The following is a 16,687-nucleotide window of genomic DNA, read 5'->3' as shown; positions in this document are numbered from 1 at the left end:
TGGGCAATCACAGGTTGTACATTGTACAATTTTCCATAGCAGCTATTATAGGAGCATTTTCAGAAACACATTCAACAAAGAAAAAAAGCAAATTACTAGTAATTTATCTAACATGTAAATGGATGTACTGTAAAAAGCTGCAGCCACGTGACCAGGACTAGGGTTCATGTATTAGCAGGGTTAAGTTCAATGCAACAGAAAAATAGGGCTGTGACCCCGTCCACTATATAGATATTCAAAATGCTCCAATGGATGCAGAAATCCTGGTAATGGTAAAAAGCTGAAGCACAAATATATTAGAAAATCACAGTCATTACTTTCATTATAGAGAGATTCAGCTGTATGTACATGACTGGACAACCTCCTTGTATGTAATATATTATATTATATATATTCATTTAAATCAGATTTTAAAAGGAGCCTGTCAGCAGGAAGATTGGTAATAAACTAATGACAGTACCTTGAAGGGTGGCTTCTACAGTTTCCAAAAATGCCTTTCTTATTCTGCATTGCAGCTCCATTTCCATGGAAATCTGAATTTTGTTCTTATGCAAATTAGCTGTAAAAGGCGTACTGCTAAGGCTTTGCTCTACGCTTCAGATATCCCCCCCTAACTTCAGAAAAAGTTGTGACAAAGTGGCAGATGTCACTCCAACAATGCGGGATGGATATGGGTAGCAGTTAGGGTCAGTTATGTAGAGCAGAAAGAAGAAACGCCCTTAAAGCCCTTTTCAGTAATTTACATAAGGATAAAACACGGATTCTTATGAATATAGAGCTACAATGCAAAATACAAAGGGAATTTTTTTGAAACTGTAGCTGTGACTTTATAGTTTAATAATGATTTTCCTACCAAAAGACTGCCTTTAAAGGGATTCTACCATTAAAACCTTTTTTTTGTGGATTATACTTGCACAGTATTGTTAGCGGCCATTTTCCCGTGGCCTGTGCGCCTGCGCAGTCTGCTCTGCTCAAGGCCCGAAGCCTAGAAGTTACGAGCCTGCGCCGGAAGAAGACATTGAGGATGGCGCTGCGGACGAAGGAGGCGGCGTTGGAGACAGTTCCTTGGCAGCAGTGGGGACGCCCTCATCGTTGTTTGAACGTTGGGACCCGTTCCCATCGCTGCAAGAGAACTCATTTGCATACCAATAAAAACCGGTATCTCTAAGGAACGGCACAGCGGGGACCAGGTCTAAAGGTAAGAGACGAATAGCCTTTCTAAAGGCTATTCCGACGTCTTATCCACACAAAAAAAGGATTTAATGGTAGAATTCCTTTAACCGTAGCTTTGCTGTGTAGACTGCAGCAGAGGTTTAGCAACAGATAACCCGATTTACATTAATTCTCTCTTAACTAGGAGTTCATTTGAGCTTTATTAATCACATTTTTGTTACAGTTTCTTTAATTAGCAAATTTTGGGAAGAACATCAATGAAAGATTAAAAAGAAAGAGAAATAGCCCTAGTCTTGATGCACAATGAAAATAAAATGGCTCTAAAATGCTTACTAGGGAGCTGCGTCATGTGTACAATTTTAATAAATTGGTTTTAAAAGGAACAGGGTTTGAAACAATATATCACAGTGTCCTCCCCGAAATGTGTTGGTGGTTTCAAGAAATAAGAACGGATTCTGCAACTCTGTATATCTTTCTGTGTTCACACTTCTAGCTATATGAATGGGTGAGCTGTCAATATTTTTCACGATTGCTAGATCATACTGTAAACCACTGATTTAATAGGAGCAAGGATATAGCTGGCGTGTCTTTCCCTAATACATTTTATGTGGAATGGACTTAAGACGTTGTATATTTTACAAGGTGGATAGTTATTCATAGTCAATCTCCTTAAGTCTTTTAAAAGATCACACCACAATGCTATGCTATTTGCACTTTTCCACTCAAAAGTCACATTTAGCCATAAGGCTCCCAGAAGTCTCTGGTTTTGAGGTCAAGGTTGTTGGCTGACATCTCTGTTATTACATATTACACTAAACTGTATATTTATGTTACACAAATGTTATTTATTTTCCTACTTTCTGTCAAAAGTTGAAAAGTTAATACTTTTTCTTTGGAGAAAAGATGAAATGTTTCTTCAGTTTAATGCATTCTTTTAGTATGAAGTAAGACGGCCATATGAAATTAATGAGCGATCTCTATATAAGCATGACGTAAGATTTTTCACTCATAATAGGCCACTTACATAAGAATAATGGGCTACAGAAATTCGGTGTCCACCCTTTATGCGTGCCTACACTTTTTGATGAGTTTTCAGGATAAGCTGTTGTGAGTCTACTTGAGTAGTAACTATTTATGCGCATTAGATTACTTGTATCCTGCAATTTTAGCAGTTTTCTCCTATACAGGTTTGCTCTGTAATCCTCAGCTTTCCCTGAGCTGCAAGGTTGGTGGTAGCTGTTGTGTTGTCTCCCATAGACAACACTAGGAGAAGGCAGGAGATTCTCTTTAAACGCTTTCACTCATCAGCATAGAGAACATATCAGAGAAATACTAAACACTGATGTAAATGAAGCACTTGGGGAGAGATAGCAGAATTATTATATTAGTTGCACACCCCAACTGTGTGCGTCTCTGCTTCTCTATCACTAGGTGCCTCCTTTCTTCCTAAACTTCTATAAACATCTGTAATCTGACAACGCTCTAAACTGACTTTCTTTGGAAACCAAGACAGATTGAACAGAAAATTCAGAGTGACTGAGAAGTTTAAGAGGGAGGGGGGTGTTGATATGTGGCAAGGGAGAAATATTTCCTAATAAGACATATTACAAAGTTCCTTACATTTGCCTCATTTATGCAAAGTTCGTTGAAACTGAAGCGCCCATTTAAGTTTCACCAAATTCCATTATGTACAATTGCTAAGTATACAATTTGAATACAGTATAAAAAATACTAGCAATACCTATTACAAAGGGGAAATTCATATCACAAGCACTGTGTGGCCACACGTGGAAAATTCCAGTATATACATTTCAAATCTCATTTTTCTTTTTTGTCAACCCAAGACGAATGGCAAGTAAAGACACATCTATGCTGTATATATGAAATTCTGGAAAGCTAACATGCAGGTTATGACCTTGTCATCAAAGATGCCAATGAATCCTTTACAGGGACAGAATTTGTAACAGATGTTCAGTGGACCAACAATCTCAAAATGAGCTGGAATAAAGGTCTCCTGGGCCCCAAACCAATATCTGTAACAGGGCCCCATGTTAGCTATGTTTAAGGCTAAGGCCCCACGTTGCAGAAACGCAGCATTTTTTTTTGTTGCGGTTTTTTGAGCCAAAGCCAGGACTGGATTAAGCAGAAGTTAGACATATAAGAGCTTTCTATATATTTACAATTCCATTTGAAGCCATTCTTGGCATTGGCTCAAAAATCTGCAACAAAAAAGGCTGTTTCCTCAACGTGGGGCCTCAGTTTTCTTCTTATAATGTAGAGACTCTTTGGGTACCAAGGCCAGTGTTGTTGGTAACTGCTACCTCTGCACCCCCTATAGCTATACCACTGAGTATGGGTAAGCTATTATAAAATAATTAATATTGGTAATGATAATAATCTACCGTATATACTCGAGTATAAGCCGAATTTTTCAGCACAGTTTTTGCGCTGAAAAAAGCCCCCCTCGGCTTATACTTGAGTCAGCAAAAAAAAAAAAAAAAAATTATTATTATTTTTTTTTTTTTTTTTGGGGGGGGGGGGGGGTCTATGACCGCCCATAATATCAATGTATAGAATCTCCCATAAAATAGTGCAAAAAAAAAAAAGTTCTAAATCCCTCCTTTCCCTGGAATACATACAAAAGTAGAAAATTGCTGTGAAACACATACACATTAGGTATCCCTGTGTCTGACAGTGCCCGGTCTACTGAATATAGGGGATCTGCAGTGCTCCTGTTCCGTCGGGAAAAGGTTAATAGGAGCACTGCAGATATCCTATATTCAGCCAGACTGAATTCCAAGTGGGGGAAAAAATCCCAGTCCTCAAGCTCAGGGAAGGGCAGACAGACAACCAAAACACCCCCTCCCCTTCCCCAGCACCTACTACACCCAAAAACTCCGACCATTTTAATTTTTGAAATCCCCCCCCCCCCCGAGTATATACGGTAAGTGGTCTTACTGAGGTGAATGCAAACTGCACCAGAATTCTGGCAAAAATTGAGCAAAATTTTTTTTTTAAAAAAAGGAACTTTTAGACACTGTATGATTTAACAGTAGACAGTTTTATAAAGTCTCCAATAAAGGCCAAAGTAATTAAACATGCTGGAATTATTAAGGGTGCAGGACATTTTATGAGACATGTTAAGTACATCAGTCTACAGGTGGTGTGAGGAGGAGAAAAGTATCTAGCAAGTTGTGCCAAATTTTCTATGTAGCCCAATGTCGTTTCACCAAATCTTGTCATCAAATCCAGTACAACTGACTACAGAGTGTCCAATGCACGTGTCAACGCAGACTAAACAAATCTCCTCAAGTGGATCTGAAACCGCTTTCTTATTGATTGCTAAACTCATTGTCTACATGTATTTACAATAAAATGATTAGAAAAACTGGATGAATATTTATGCAATTCCTCTCTGGGTGTGTTATTGTTATACGAAACATAATTGTAACAGAGAATTGAGCCCATGAGACCAAATCTGAAACCTGACAAATACTAACCTTTTCATCAGCAATGTACACAGCCAGGGAACACATACAGAATAAATATTCTCTGGCTTGTAAGACTACAGTCTATTTGGAATTTCTGTCAACTAAGTTCTCCAATAAATGTAATTTTGCAGAAATAAAAAAAATTCTCCTGCCAATCCCATTCGCCCCTACGCTTGATTAAGTGGCAAAACATTCTCGACCTAAATCCGTGAGTAGTATCAGCAAGATTAAGTGCTGGAGACTGTAGCATGACAAGTCAATAGAAAACACTGGTTTTGGAGGAAGTTGATCACCAATGAGCTCAATTCTAACCATATCTTAACCATTTGTCTTCTGCAGACTGCTTTTGTACACAGCTCGAACGCTGCAGACTGTTCAGTATTCTGTTCAGCGTGAAATCTGTCAAACAATGTGGAAAAATATATGCGGGCTGCGGAAGAAAAAACTGTTGAGAATTCCTTATTAAAACCAATTGAAAAAAAAAAAAAAGAATTTTATTGCACAACAGACGAAAAAAGTACAGACTTAAAAGTTCACTTATCGCCTATTTTTTTTTCTTATTAAATAAAACATATTCTGATAAACCTTTTGTTTCTATTCTTAATTGGCATTATTTTTTCGTATGATCTGCATATGATTATGGGGCAGTGATCTTAGTCGATATCAGTTCAGAGATTTGCTTTGCAGCAATGGCGTGGGGAGGAGATTAATTGATTTCTATGGGAGACTGGAGGAGGAGGTGAGCTGTCAATGATGTGACCCTGTGTTATCTGCCCACAGCTTTAGAATATACATGTCATGTTTAATGGTAATCCTGCCTGTGAAGACAATGAGACGACTACACAGCCAAAGCCTTTGCTGTCATGTTGTCACTGGAAAGACCTGGCGTGACACCATTTATTTGTAAGGACCAGCATAGTATAGTGTGTGTGTGTGTGTATATATATATATACACATATATATATATATATATATATATATATATATATATATATATATATATATATATATACAGTCCTATGAAAAAGTTTGGGCACCCCTATTAATCTTAATCATTTTTAGTTCTAAATATTTTGGTGTTTGCAACAGCCATTTCAGTTTGATATATCTAATAACTGATGGACACAGTAATATTTCAGGATTGAAATGAGGTTTATTGTACTAACAGAAAATGCGCAATATGCATTAAACCAAAATTTGACCGGTGCAAAAGTATGGGCACCCTTATCATTTTATTGATTTGAATACTCCTAACTACTTTTTACTGACTTACTGAAGCACAAAATTGGTTTTGTAACCTCAGTGAGCTTTGAACTTCATAGCCAGGTGTATCCAATCATGAGAAAAGGTATTTAAGGTGGCCAATTGCAAGTTGTTCTACTATTTGAATCTCCTCTGAAGAGTGGCATCATGGGCTACTCAAAACAACTCTCAAATGATCTGAAAACAAAGATTGTTCAACATAGTTGTTCAGCGGAAGGATACAAAAAGCTGTCTCAGAGATTAAACCTGTCAGTTTCCACTGTGAGGAACATAGTAAGGAAATGGAAGACCACAGGGACAGTTCTTGTTAAGCCCAGAAGTGGCAGGCCAAGAAAAATATCAGAAAGGCAGAGAAGAAGAATGGTGAGAACAGTCAAGGACAATCCACAGACCACCTCCAAAGAGCTGCAGCATCATCTTGCTGCAGATGGTGTCACTGTGCATCGGTCAACTATACAGCGCACTTTGCACAAATAGAAGCTGTATGGGAGAGTGATGAGAAAGATGCCGTTTCTGCACGTACGCCACAAATAGAGTTGCCTGAGGTATGAAAAAGCACATTTGGACAAGGCAGCTTCATTTTGGAAACAAAAATTGAGTTGTTTGGTTATAAAAAAAAGGCGTTATGCATGGCGTCCAAAAAGAAACAGCATTCCAAGAAAAACACATGCTACCCACTGTAAAATTTGGTGGAGGTTCCATCATGCTTTGGGGCTGTGTGGCCAATGCCGGCATCGGGAATCTTGTTAAAGTTGAGGGTCGCATGGATTCCACTCAGTATCAGCAGAGTCTTGAGAATAATGTTCAAGAATCAGTGACGAAGTTGAAGTTACGCCGGGGATGGATATTTCAGCAAGACAATGATCCAAAACACCGCTCCAAATCCTCAGGCATTCATGCAGAGGAACAATTACAATGTTCTGGAATGGCCATCCCAGTCCCCAGACCTGAATATCATTGAACATCTGTGGGATGATTTGAAGCGGGCTGTCCATGCTCGGCGACCATCTAAGGGTGAATTCACACTGAGTAAACGCTAGCTTATTTTGTAGAGTAAAATTACACTTGTAAATTTTGCTATCCCATTGACTTCAATGACATTTTACAGGCGTATTTTTACAGGCGTATTTTTACAGGCGTATTTTTTACAGGCGTATTTTTACACTTGTAAAAAAATATCATTGAAGTCAATGGGATAGCAAAATTTACAAGTGTAATTTTACTCTACAAAATAAGCTAGCGTTTACTCAGTGTGAATGCACCCTAACTTAACTGAACTTGAATTGTTTGTCCAAAATACCTTTATCCAGGATCCAGGAACTGATTAAAAGCTACAGGAAGCGACTAGAGGCTGTTATCTTTGCAAAAGGAGGATGTACTAAATATTAATGTCACTTTTCTGTTGAGGTGCCCATACTTTTGCACTGGTCAAATTTTGGTTTAATGCATATTGCGCATTTTCTGTTAGTACAATAAACCTCATTTCAATCCTGAAATATTACTGTGTCCATCAGTTATTAGATATATCAAACTGAAATGGCTGTTGCAAATACCAAAATATTTAGAACTAAAAATGATTAAGATTAATAGGGGTGCCCAAACTTTTTCATAGGACTGTATATAATGACATTCACAAAGTGTTTCAGTCTGACGGGCCCATCATCACTAAGGTAATTACATGCGCTACATAAAGTTTATTCAACTGATGGGAAGTTTTTATGTTTAATAAAGTTATATATATATATATATATATATATATATATATATATATATATATATATATATATATATATAAAACCCTTTGCTGTATTTCTGAATTTACTCACTGAATTAACTCTTGTGGGGGTTGGATGGTATCCTCTATATATTTAGTAATGTCCACACCAAAAAAAAATTAGCATGCCATGTAAAGGTTAAAATGTCATATCTGATATAAAAATACTAGATAGTCCTACTAATATTATAAATGTGCAAGTTTGTGTGTTTGGATGTTTGTGGGTTTGTATAGTTGGATGTTTGTTCCTCAATGACACTTAGACGGACAAACGGATTTGGCAGAAATTGCGCACATACATACCTTGGAGCCCGGGTGGAAAGAGAGGTTACATGGAATTCCCGTACACCACCGCAATTCACACCCGTGGCCGGTGATTTTCCCTTTCAAATTCGCTGCAGTACCTGGGACACTGTAGGACCTGGGATGACATCATCCCAGCCCTGTCAGCTGCTCACCTGGTTGCTGCCGCTTCACTATTTGGCCAGCGTTCAGGAGAACATGGTGTCTCTCGGAGGTCCAGAGCGTCCGGAACAAGCGGCCATATTCTAGGGCAGCAAGAGCTGCCTGTGTGGGCTTACCACGGGACTGCAGTGCTCTGCCGCGGCCGGACAGGGGGTCGCCTGCACCGCAGTCTGGAATGCCGGTTCGGCCTGCTGTCTCACAGCGGCTGCGGCCTCTAGACTCTGCATGTCCCTCGAGGATGTTGCCTATGTCTGCTCTGGTCAGTCTTCCGTCTCACTCGGCCGTGGGAGAGGGGATGAGACGGCAGGTGAGTTAGGGGACTTTGAGAAGGGGGAGGGGTGGAGTGTTGGGGGTGCAGAGGTTGCCGTTCTGGTGGGGGACCCGGGAAGGGGGGGGCCTGGGTAGGTAGACCCGGGGGCCCCTGGGAAGAGGATGGGGACAGGGCCGCCACGGCGCCCACAGATGGAATGGGGGCACATGGCTTGCCGCAGGAGAAGGCCCACGCCATGGGGCAGGGGTAGGGAACGTACGGCTCTCCAGCTGTTGCAAAACTACAACTCCCAGCATGCATACTTGCTCTGCTGTTCTTGGAACTTCAATGGAAGTGAATGGAGCATGCTGGGAGTTGTAGTTTCACAGCAGCTGGTGAGCCGAAGGTTCCCTACTAGAGCCATGGGGGGAAAAGAAGGCCCAAGGGGTGCCAGAGCGGGAAGCAGCATCTGCGCGGGGAACGGCCGGTAGATAGAGAGGCCGTGGTGCCAGGCGAGCAGCATATGTGGCGGGGGTATGCAGGGGTGGACATGGTGACGCACGGCGAGTCCAAGCCAACGGCGCATGCCTACATATTACCGGCTCAGCGCCACCGCAAACCCGTAGACGAAGTCGCGGGCAGATGCTAGTACTTAACTAAGAATCATATCATGTGGTGTAATATACCAATTGCCCAAATAACACTTCTATACCATCACCGACATCTTAATGACAAGGCAGTACACAATACCAGCGGCATACAATGTTAAAATACTATACAGTACTCTAAATACTACAAGTATAAAAAAAATGCCCTCAAATACACCAACACAAGGACTTCTATTAAAAATAGTATATATGAGCTCAGTGATACTGTCACATATTACATTCTAAAATTCTAGTTTTAGGAATTAAATGTGGGATCTTCAATTAGAAAAATAAAACCTGTTTTTTTGATAATTAGTGCTACCTTTGATATCGCGTACCATATGGCACAGATCCTGTACTTGTAGTATATGCTGCACCAACGAAAAATTCACACTTTCTATATACCCCTAGCCTAGACTGAATTCAGTCGGGGTTTATTGGTCCGGAATTTGACGTGGAGGCCGCCTCAGATTCTGGACCAAAAAACATGTAGCCGCCACTGGATACCGCTGCAGTGCACTGGCATCCAGTCGCGGCCCTCCACTCCAGATTATGCCCAAATGAATGGGCCTAGGTGGGAGGGAGTGTCTTCAGGTGGACGTCCGGCCGCAGAATCTGCCTGAAGAACGAGCATGGCGCTTCTTTCTTCCGGGAGCAGCAACAAACCACTCGCATAAAAAGGAACCCATTGATTTCAATGGGAGGCAGTTTTTTGAGCCGGATTCGGACGCGGATTCCGCATCAAAACCCGACCCAAAAAACCCTGTGTGAACTCTAGTTCACGGCCCTAGTGTCCGTGCAGCAGTAAAAGGGTTCTTTTCCAAGACATTTTTACGCTAAGCCAACTGCAGAGTGCACAAATCTGTTTCTTGGGACAAGTGGAAAATCTCACTACCAAAAGTCTGTGTCTAGCCTCTGCCTTAAAATGTTGTACAAGTCAGTAAAATTAAGTAAGAGGTTTTCCCTAGTGCCAGACTAGTGTCCGGCCCATGTACAGAAAGCCATTTCCCTCTCTGTACAAACACGTTTGCATAGCACTTTGCTAAGCAGCAGGTTGTCCTGACAGTTTACAACGTGTGAAGAGACTTCATCTCGACTGGCAAAGCAAAATACGCTTTTAACTGACTTTCTTGTGTTTCCTTGGTAAACTCCCCAGCCCCCAAAAAATAGAAAGTTTTTTTTATTTTTAGAGTTCAATCTTATCACGCACAGCATTTGGATGGTGGTGTGTGCCATTTGGCTGGGGAATTCTGGGAAAGTGAATGACGCACTCCGCAACGTTTACCCACCTGTCAGTAACCGTTTGAAAACCTGTCACCAGCCAAGATACTGTTCCAGCTTTCACATGCAAGTGCAGAATATAGGCTCTTTTAATAAAGAAGTAAAAGATTTTCGGAGCACTAAGCTGAGGGTCTGAATGGCGGGCGTGCCAAGTCACCCAGAGCACACAGGTGCTGTTGACTATTAATAAGAGGCGAGACATGCCAGAGAATGGCTGCCCTGTTCACAACGTTACAGATACATTCAGTATTCACATTCACGGACTCAGGATCTCTGTAGATTTAGTTACAATTACAGTATACCACGTATTTAATGGGACAACTATATTGTGCACGTCATGCTAAATTTTCTGTATCTCTCTTCAGAATGGAAACGTGATTTCCTCCAACCACTCCACATTTATTTTGGGTACACTGACAGCTTTTAGGCTCAATTATAATTCTAGCAGGTTTTCTGCCTATTTCACAGTCAGCAACAAACAAACAATCTGCATTTCTAATGGACTATAAATCACCTAAAACACGCATCTGACAAAGAAGAAAGGCAGCCGACACTTACATCCATGAGCGCTTCATGAGCCGAGTGTACACCTAGGACCACCAAGTAGCGATCAGGAACAACATGGGGTACTTGGTAATTTCATAATGTAAAGGGAGTATCACTCTATATCAGACCATCTGCAGTGTATTGTGCGAATGTGTGTGGGTGGGAATGACATTATGCTGAGCACAATCCGTTTGGGCTAAAATATTTCAATTTGCAAGAGATGTGGGTGTGGATTACCAGAAAAGGGGAGTGGTTTAAACTCTGAAAATTATAGCTCAAATATAGCCAGCTGAAAGGTGGTATGAACAAAGACTAGGTCAGTGGTCAGCAACCTTCGGCTCTCCAGCTGCTGTGAAACTACAACTGCCAACATGCTCCACTCACTTCCATTGGAGCTCCAAGAACAGCAGAGCAAGTATGCATGCTGGGAGTTGTAGTTTTAAAACAGCTGGAGTGCCAAAGGTTGCCTACCCCTGGACTAGGTAGTCTTAAAGATTTTCCAAATTTATCATCCAGCATCAGCCACTGTGATCAGGCATATTATTACAGACCACATTTCTTTGTTTTCCCTGTAGTAAATCTGGGCTAATGTGTGTCTTGGGCTACATTTTTTTTAGCCAAAGCCAGGAGAGGATTGAGCTGAAGTGAGATGTATAAGTGGCTTCCTTTAGGGTCCAATCACACAGAAGAAAATGGTGAGGAATTTGGTGTGGAACTTCAGCGCTAAAAAAAAAAAGCCTCCCATTGACTTCAATGGGTTTCGTTTTCTGCCGGCTTTTTTTTCAGTGCTGAAATTCCACACCAAATTCCTCACCATTTTCCTCCGTGTGAATGGACACTTATGCTTCTCATTCCTAGTGTATCCACTTCTGGGTTTGGCAGCGGCAGTGGTAGAACGATGCCTTAATATGCAGAATCTCTCATAGACTGCAATACTGTTGTATTGCAGTCTATGGGACTTACAATCAAATTATTGCAATTTCAAGCCCCCTAGGGGTAAGCTAATAAAACAGTAAAAAAAATAAAATTTAATTAAAAGCCCCGGCTTTAATGACACACCTCTTGGCTCTGCATCTCAGAAAATGCAGTTATGACCCGTGAACTGTTCTATAGCTCAAAATGGAGTTTTCGCAAGCCTTTCTTTGACACATTTAGTGCATGCATCCCGACATTTGCACTTTAATATATGTTACTTGACAACTACAATGTAAGTTTTGCACAAAGTCTGCCAATCCAGAATGCTCAGAAACCATTCTAAGGCCATGAAATGAAGAGTTTATACAATCCAGGCTGATGACTGTTTGCAGATTGAGTTATAAAAGCAGTTCTGATTGAATCCAGCTTTCACTGAAGGCCCAAGAAATTACCAAAGTAGGCATGCAAGAAAACATTTTAATAATTCTTCCCACGTCTCAGCAGAAAAGACATCTGTAAAAATCATGCCACACAAAGCAGAGTTTTGCCTTTTAAACCTCAGTTGAAAAACACATCTTAAGGAAAGTAAGTTGTGTTCATATGCAAGAGCAATTATCAAGTAAGAAGGAGATTCTCATTATAGCAGAGCAGGCCCTAAAAGAAAAAGCCGTTCTTACACTGCTATATTACCCTTTCCAATTCTACAGAAATGGTCACGCCATCTCCGAACTTGTACTGTAATTAAAGGGAAGCTATCGCTTTGTGTGCTTGCTATAACTAAAGTGGTTACTGATATACTGAAAGGGCATCTGTGACTACCGTGGACCCTTACCCCTTCATCCAGCAGCCAAGTGCCTGACAGTAAACCCACATTTGTAATTGCTGATCCCTTAGAAAATTAACTTTTATTTACTTCCAAGCTGCTTGTAAACACAGTCTAAACTGTCCACTAAGCGCTCATTTGCTGGTTATAGGGATGGTTTCACAAACAATCCTATTTACATTTTTGCACAATTAGAAATTAAACATTTTTGCAAATATAAATCATTTTTCCAGAATTTTTAAGACTTTCTCCAACTGTCTTCGTGGCAACAGTCTCTTGCCTTGATCGGTTGTCAATGGATACGAGCATGAATGCAGGAACTTTCTATGGTTTGGGACTTGTCAAAAACCCAGCCATGATTTCCTGATTGAGGCCACGTTATCAGGCAGAGATACTTCATGTATGAAAAGATAATCTGGCCACAATAAGCAAACATGGCCGGATTTTTAACAAGTGCCAGACCAAAGACATTTCCTCCATTCATTGTTGTATCATTGATGACTGATCAAGCCAACAAACTATCACCACTAAGAGCTTTAATACTCTGCAAATATGTAATTACTTATATGTTACTTGTCTACAAATGTAAATGTGGCTATGTTCATGGGAAAACCCATTTAAGGGTGAGTTCACACTACGTATACTGAAGCTTATTCTGAACGTAAAACACGTTCAGAATAAGCGGCGTATAAAGCAGCTCCATTCATTTCTATGGGAGTCGGCATACGAGTGCTCCCCATAGAAATGAATGGACTGCTTCTTTCACTCCGTGCAGTCCCATTGAAGTGAATGGGAAGTGCCGGCGTGTACGGCTCGGCATGAGCAGAGCTTGCTGTATACGCCGGCACTTCCCATTCACTTCAATGGGACTGCTTGCAGTGAAAGAAGCAGCCCATTCATTTCTATGGGGAGCGCTCGCATGCCGGCTCCCATAGAAATGAATGGGAAGTGTTCGGCAGCCCTGCTGTAACGCCGGCGTGTACGGCTGTGATACACGCTGGCGTTACGTAGTGTGAATGCACCCTAAGGCCAGGGCCCCCCCACGAGCCAGAAACACTGCGATTTGACCCACGGCGAAAACGCTGTGGGGTAAATCGTGGCGTTATACAGTATATGCAAAGTGGGTAGGATTCATGCGAATACCATGCCCACTATGCGTTTAAAACCGCAGCACTATATGTAATGTATTTCTGCCGGTGGACTCAAAGTGCTCCATTAACTATATGGTTCTGGCACTGAATAAATACTTGGATAAAATCTCACATAAAAATCTGTAAGAATTTCCCATATCATAAATAGGGGAGCTGTTGCATACCCACCTTTGTCTGTGGAATGTGTTGTGTGGAAAAGCGTTAAAGGCCTCTCGCTGCAGGAAGGCGGTTTCGAGTCAGTGCTCCTTTTACGAGACAAATGCAGCTGGGAGTTAGTCTGTGGCATCTCCGGCACTGTGGAAAACATCTATAAATACAATAAGATTCGAGAGGTCAGCTGGTTATAAAACACAGAGGGGAAATGGCAGAAAAATATGCTGCAGCACACAACGCTTTTCATTTCTGAGCCAAGACTTTTTTTTTTTTTGTAAAATTATTAAAAACTACATAATGTTTTGCTACATAAAGAGGATATATAAAATGTTATACATCTATACTGCACCTATGCGTAGTAGAGTAGAGTGCGCTCTGATTAGACACTGGATATTGCCACAAGATGTAGTAAAAGTGCTTTCCTTGCTGTCTTACAAGAAGACACTCAGAGGCTGCTTTTGGGTAATGTACTTTTGGTTGAGAGAAATTGACTGCTAGACATATCTCTATGACACACTTGAAGGCATTTTACCCAGCTGACAAAATGAATGGGGTGTATTATTGGACCTAGAGAAGCAGTATAGCAGTTTCACCAAATTTGCGGCGCCTCGCAGAATGATCAGTTGCGTTCGTTTTTTGCCATAGTCGCAGCAGATGACAAGTCTCACACCAAAATTTTGATTAAAGCTGCGCTTGGTATCATTTATCTTTGGGCTAAAAATCTCTCGTAACGTGAAGTATGTCAACATCATAAATTGCCAGCCGAACTTTTTATTATATAAAACAATAATGCATGTTGGCAAGGTGGAAACATGCTAGAGTACTTTTGCCAAGGTGGAGAAATGGTGCTCGGAAAAAAGTAAGCCATTTTGAGAAGCGTACTCAGAAGATAGTCCCTCAGTGGATGTTAGAACACAAAGCTCAAACATACAGTACTAGGCTCTTGCAACACCATTTCGGCTGATTCACAAAACGGTAGGTGGATACACTAGTAGAATACCTGCGGCTTCGCTCGCGAAAAATTTAGTAAATAAAGTAAAATATAATAAAGTCAAATTTTCAGTGTCACACAGTATTACAATGACCTGAAGGAGCCGACATCTCAGTAATGAAAACCACCTCACAGGCAGACTTGTGTGGTTGTCCATAGCAACCAGAGCTCAGCTTTCACTTTACCTCAGCAGGGGGACGCTAGAGAGATGTAACACCATACATTTTTGTCATGGTGGAGACATGCTAGAGTAACTGGGCTTCACTTTTGCCAAGGTGGATACTTGCTAGAGTAATACCAGATAGGAGTTGGGGTGAGTTATAGTGTAGATATCAGGCAGCACTCATATGAGTGCACGTTCCTAGAATGCCCAACTCGTGCCTGTCCTAAAGCATGGTGTCTGACCCTATAGATCACTCCAGCCAATTGCTCCTCTATTTCCCTCATTGCTTGATATGGGTGATGAAGAGGTAACTTCCAGAAATGTTGCTATATATATATATATATATATATATATATATATATATATATATATATATATATATATATATATATAAAAAATATATATTATATATATAAAATATATATTATATATATATATGCAGTGCCTCTTGGCAACCTTTTAAGGATTATTCCCGTGGTAAAAGTTTGAGAATTGCTCTCTCGAGTCAGTCCTTGAGCTTTGTTCTCAGAAGCCACAATGATGCAATGGCCTGGTTTTCCCAATTACACATGACAGGGCTGATCTAAGATGACTACTGTAGGATGGGACGCAAGATGTCCTTTAGTCAATGTAGACAGTAGAGTAGAGTTTCAAAGTCAATTTATAACAGATAACAATATACGCTAAGCAACTCTATACAATACTGAAAAGTCTAGTGCTGGGTTCTAGCCATCATTCTTAGGTAACAAAAACAGTCGTAGATATTAATAAAAAAATAAATAAAAATGAGATTTGTTATATTTCTGTAGCTATCTCACATCTTATCAAGCCCAAAGACTTTTAACTAATAATGTTCTGCATCGCCTCCAACGCTTTCCTACAGGATAACCTATCGCATGACGTAAGAAGAAAATATACCACAACTACTTAACCCATTAAACCCCAGTACTCCAACCGTCACAATAAAGCGATCTCTACCATGTCAGATGTTAATTTCATTTGAGAGCAATGGTAATGAATTTAATTAGAATAAGATTTCCACATCTCTGTGACCGAGCTACTTGAATGTAATGAATTCTGGCGTGCTTTTTTACTGAGAGAGATATAGGTCAGCTGATATCGGATAGCTCGGTCATTGTGTCTAGCGCTGACAATCTGCGGATTCAATCAGCACACAACCAGTGTACTTTGTGCATGATAATCCACATGGCTGCTGCTCGGGGAGGTCTCATAAGCACCTAAAGTAAGAGGCTTAGGCCTTGATTATCACAGTCACACCAAGGAAATGAGATGTATTTTATCAAAGCTGTGAAAACACACACTGAGACAGCAGCTTCACACTTCATGGCCGATGTCTACGTATCAGTCGCTTCTTTCAATACCGAAAATGATTATTAAAAAGAAAGAAAAATCTAAACTATAATGTCTATAGCAGTCCACGTATCCATACCCAGACTAACCTCACTAAGAAGAAAATACAAGTAGGGACACAGATAATATACAGCATCCATTATCGATTATCACACCCCGGAAAGCTTACAGCTCAGATTTCATTCACTTTTTGGCATTCATTAGAGAAATGAAAAACCATCACACAGGTC

The 16,687-nt window shown here is 40.6% G+C and overlaps 1 protein-coding gene across 2 annotated transcripts in view; it reads right to left on the bottom strand.

The window, feature by feature from the left end:
* Nucleotides 1–16,687, bottom strand: part of ARHGAP26 (Rho GTPase activating protein 26) — a 229,047-nt gene that overhangs the window by 77,541 nt on the left and 134,819 nt on the right. For both annotated transcript variants that reach the window (XM_075275014.1, XM_075275015.1), the window contains exon 19: nucleotides 13,948–14,086. In XM_075275014.1, the coding sequence (XP_075131115.1) occupies nucleotides 13,948–14,086 (139 nt within the window). The remainder of the gene's footprint in view (nucleotides 1–13,947; nucleotides 14,087–16,687) is intronic.

The sequence above is a fragment of the Leptodactylus fuscus genome, chromosome 5, assembly GCF_031893055.1.
Source record: "Leptodactylus fuscus isolate aLepFus1 chromosome 5, aLepFus1.hap2, whole genome shotgun sequence".
NCBI lineage: Eukaryota > Metazoa > Chordata > Amphibia > Anura > Leptodactylidae > Leptodactylus > Leptodactylus fuscus.
This window is presented reverse-complemented; position numbering and strand designations above follow the sequence as displayed.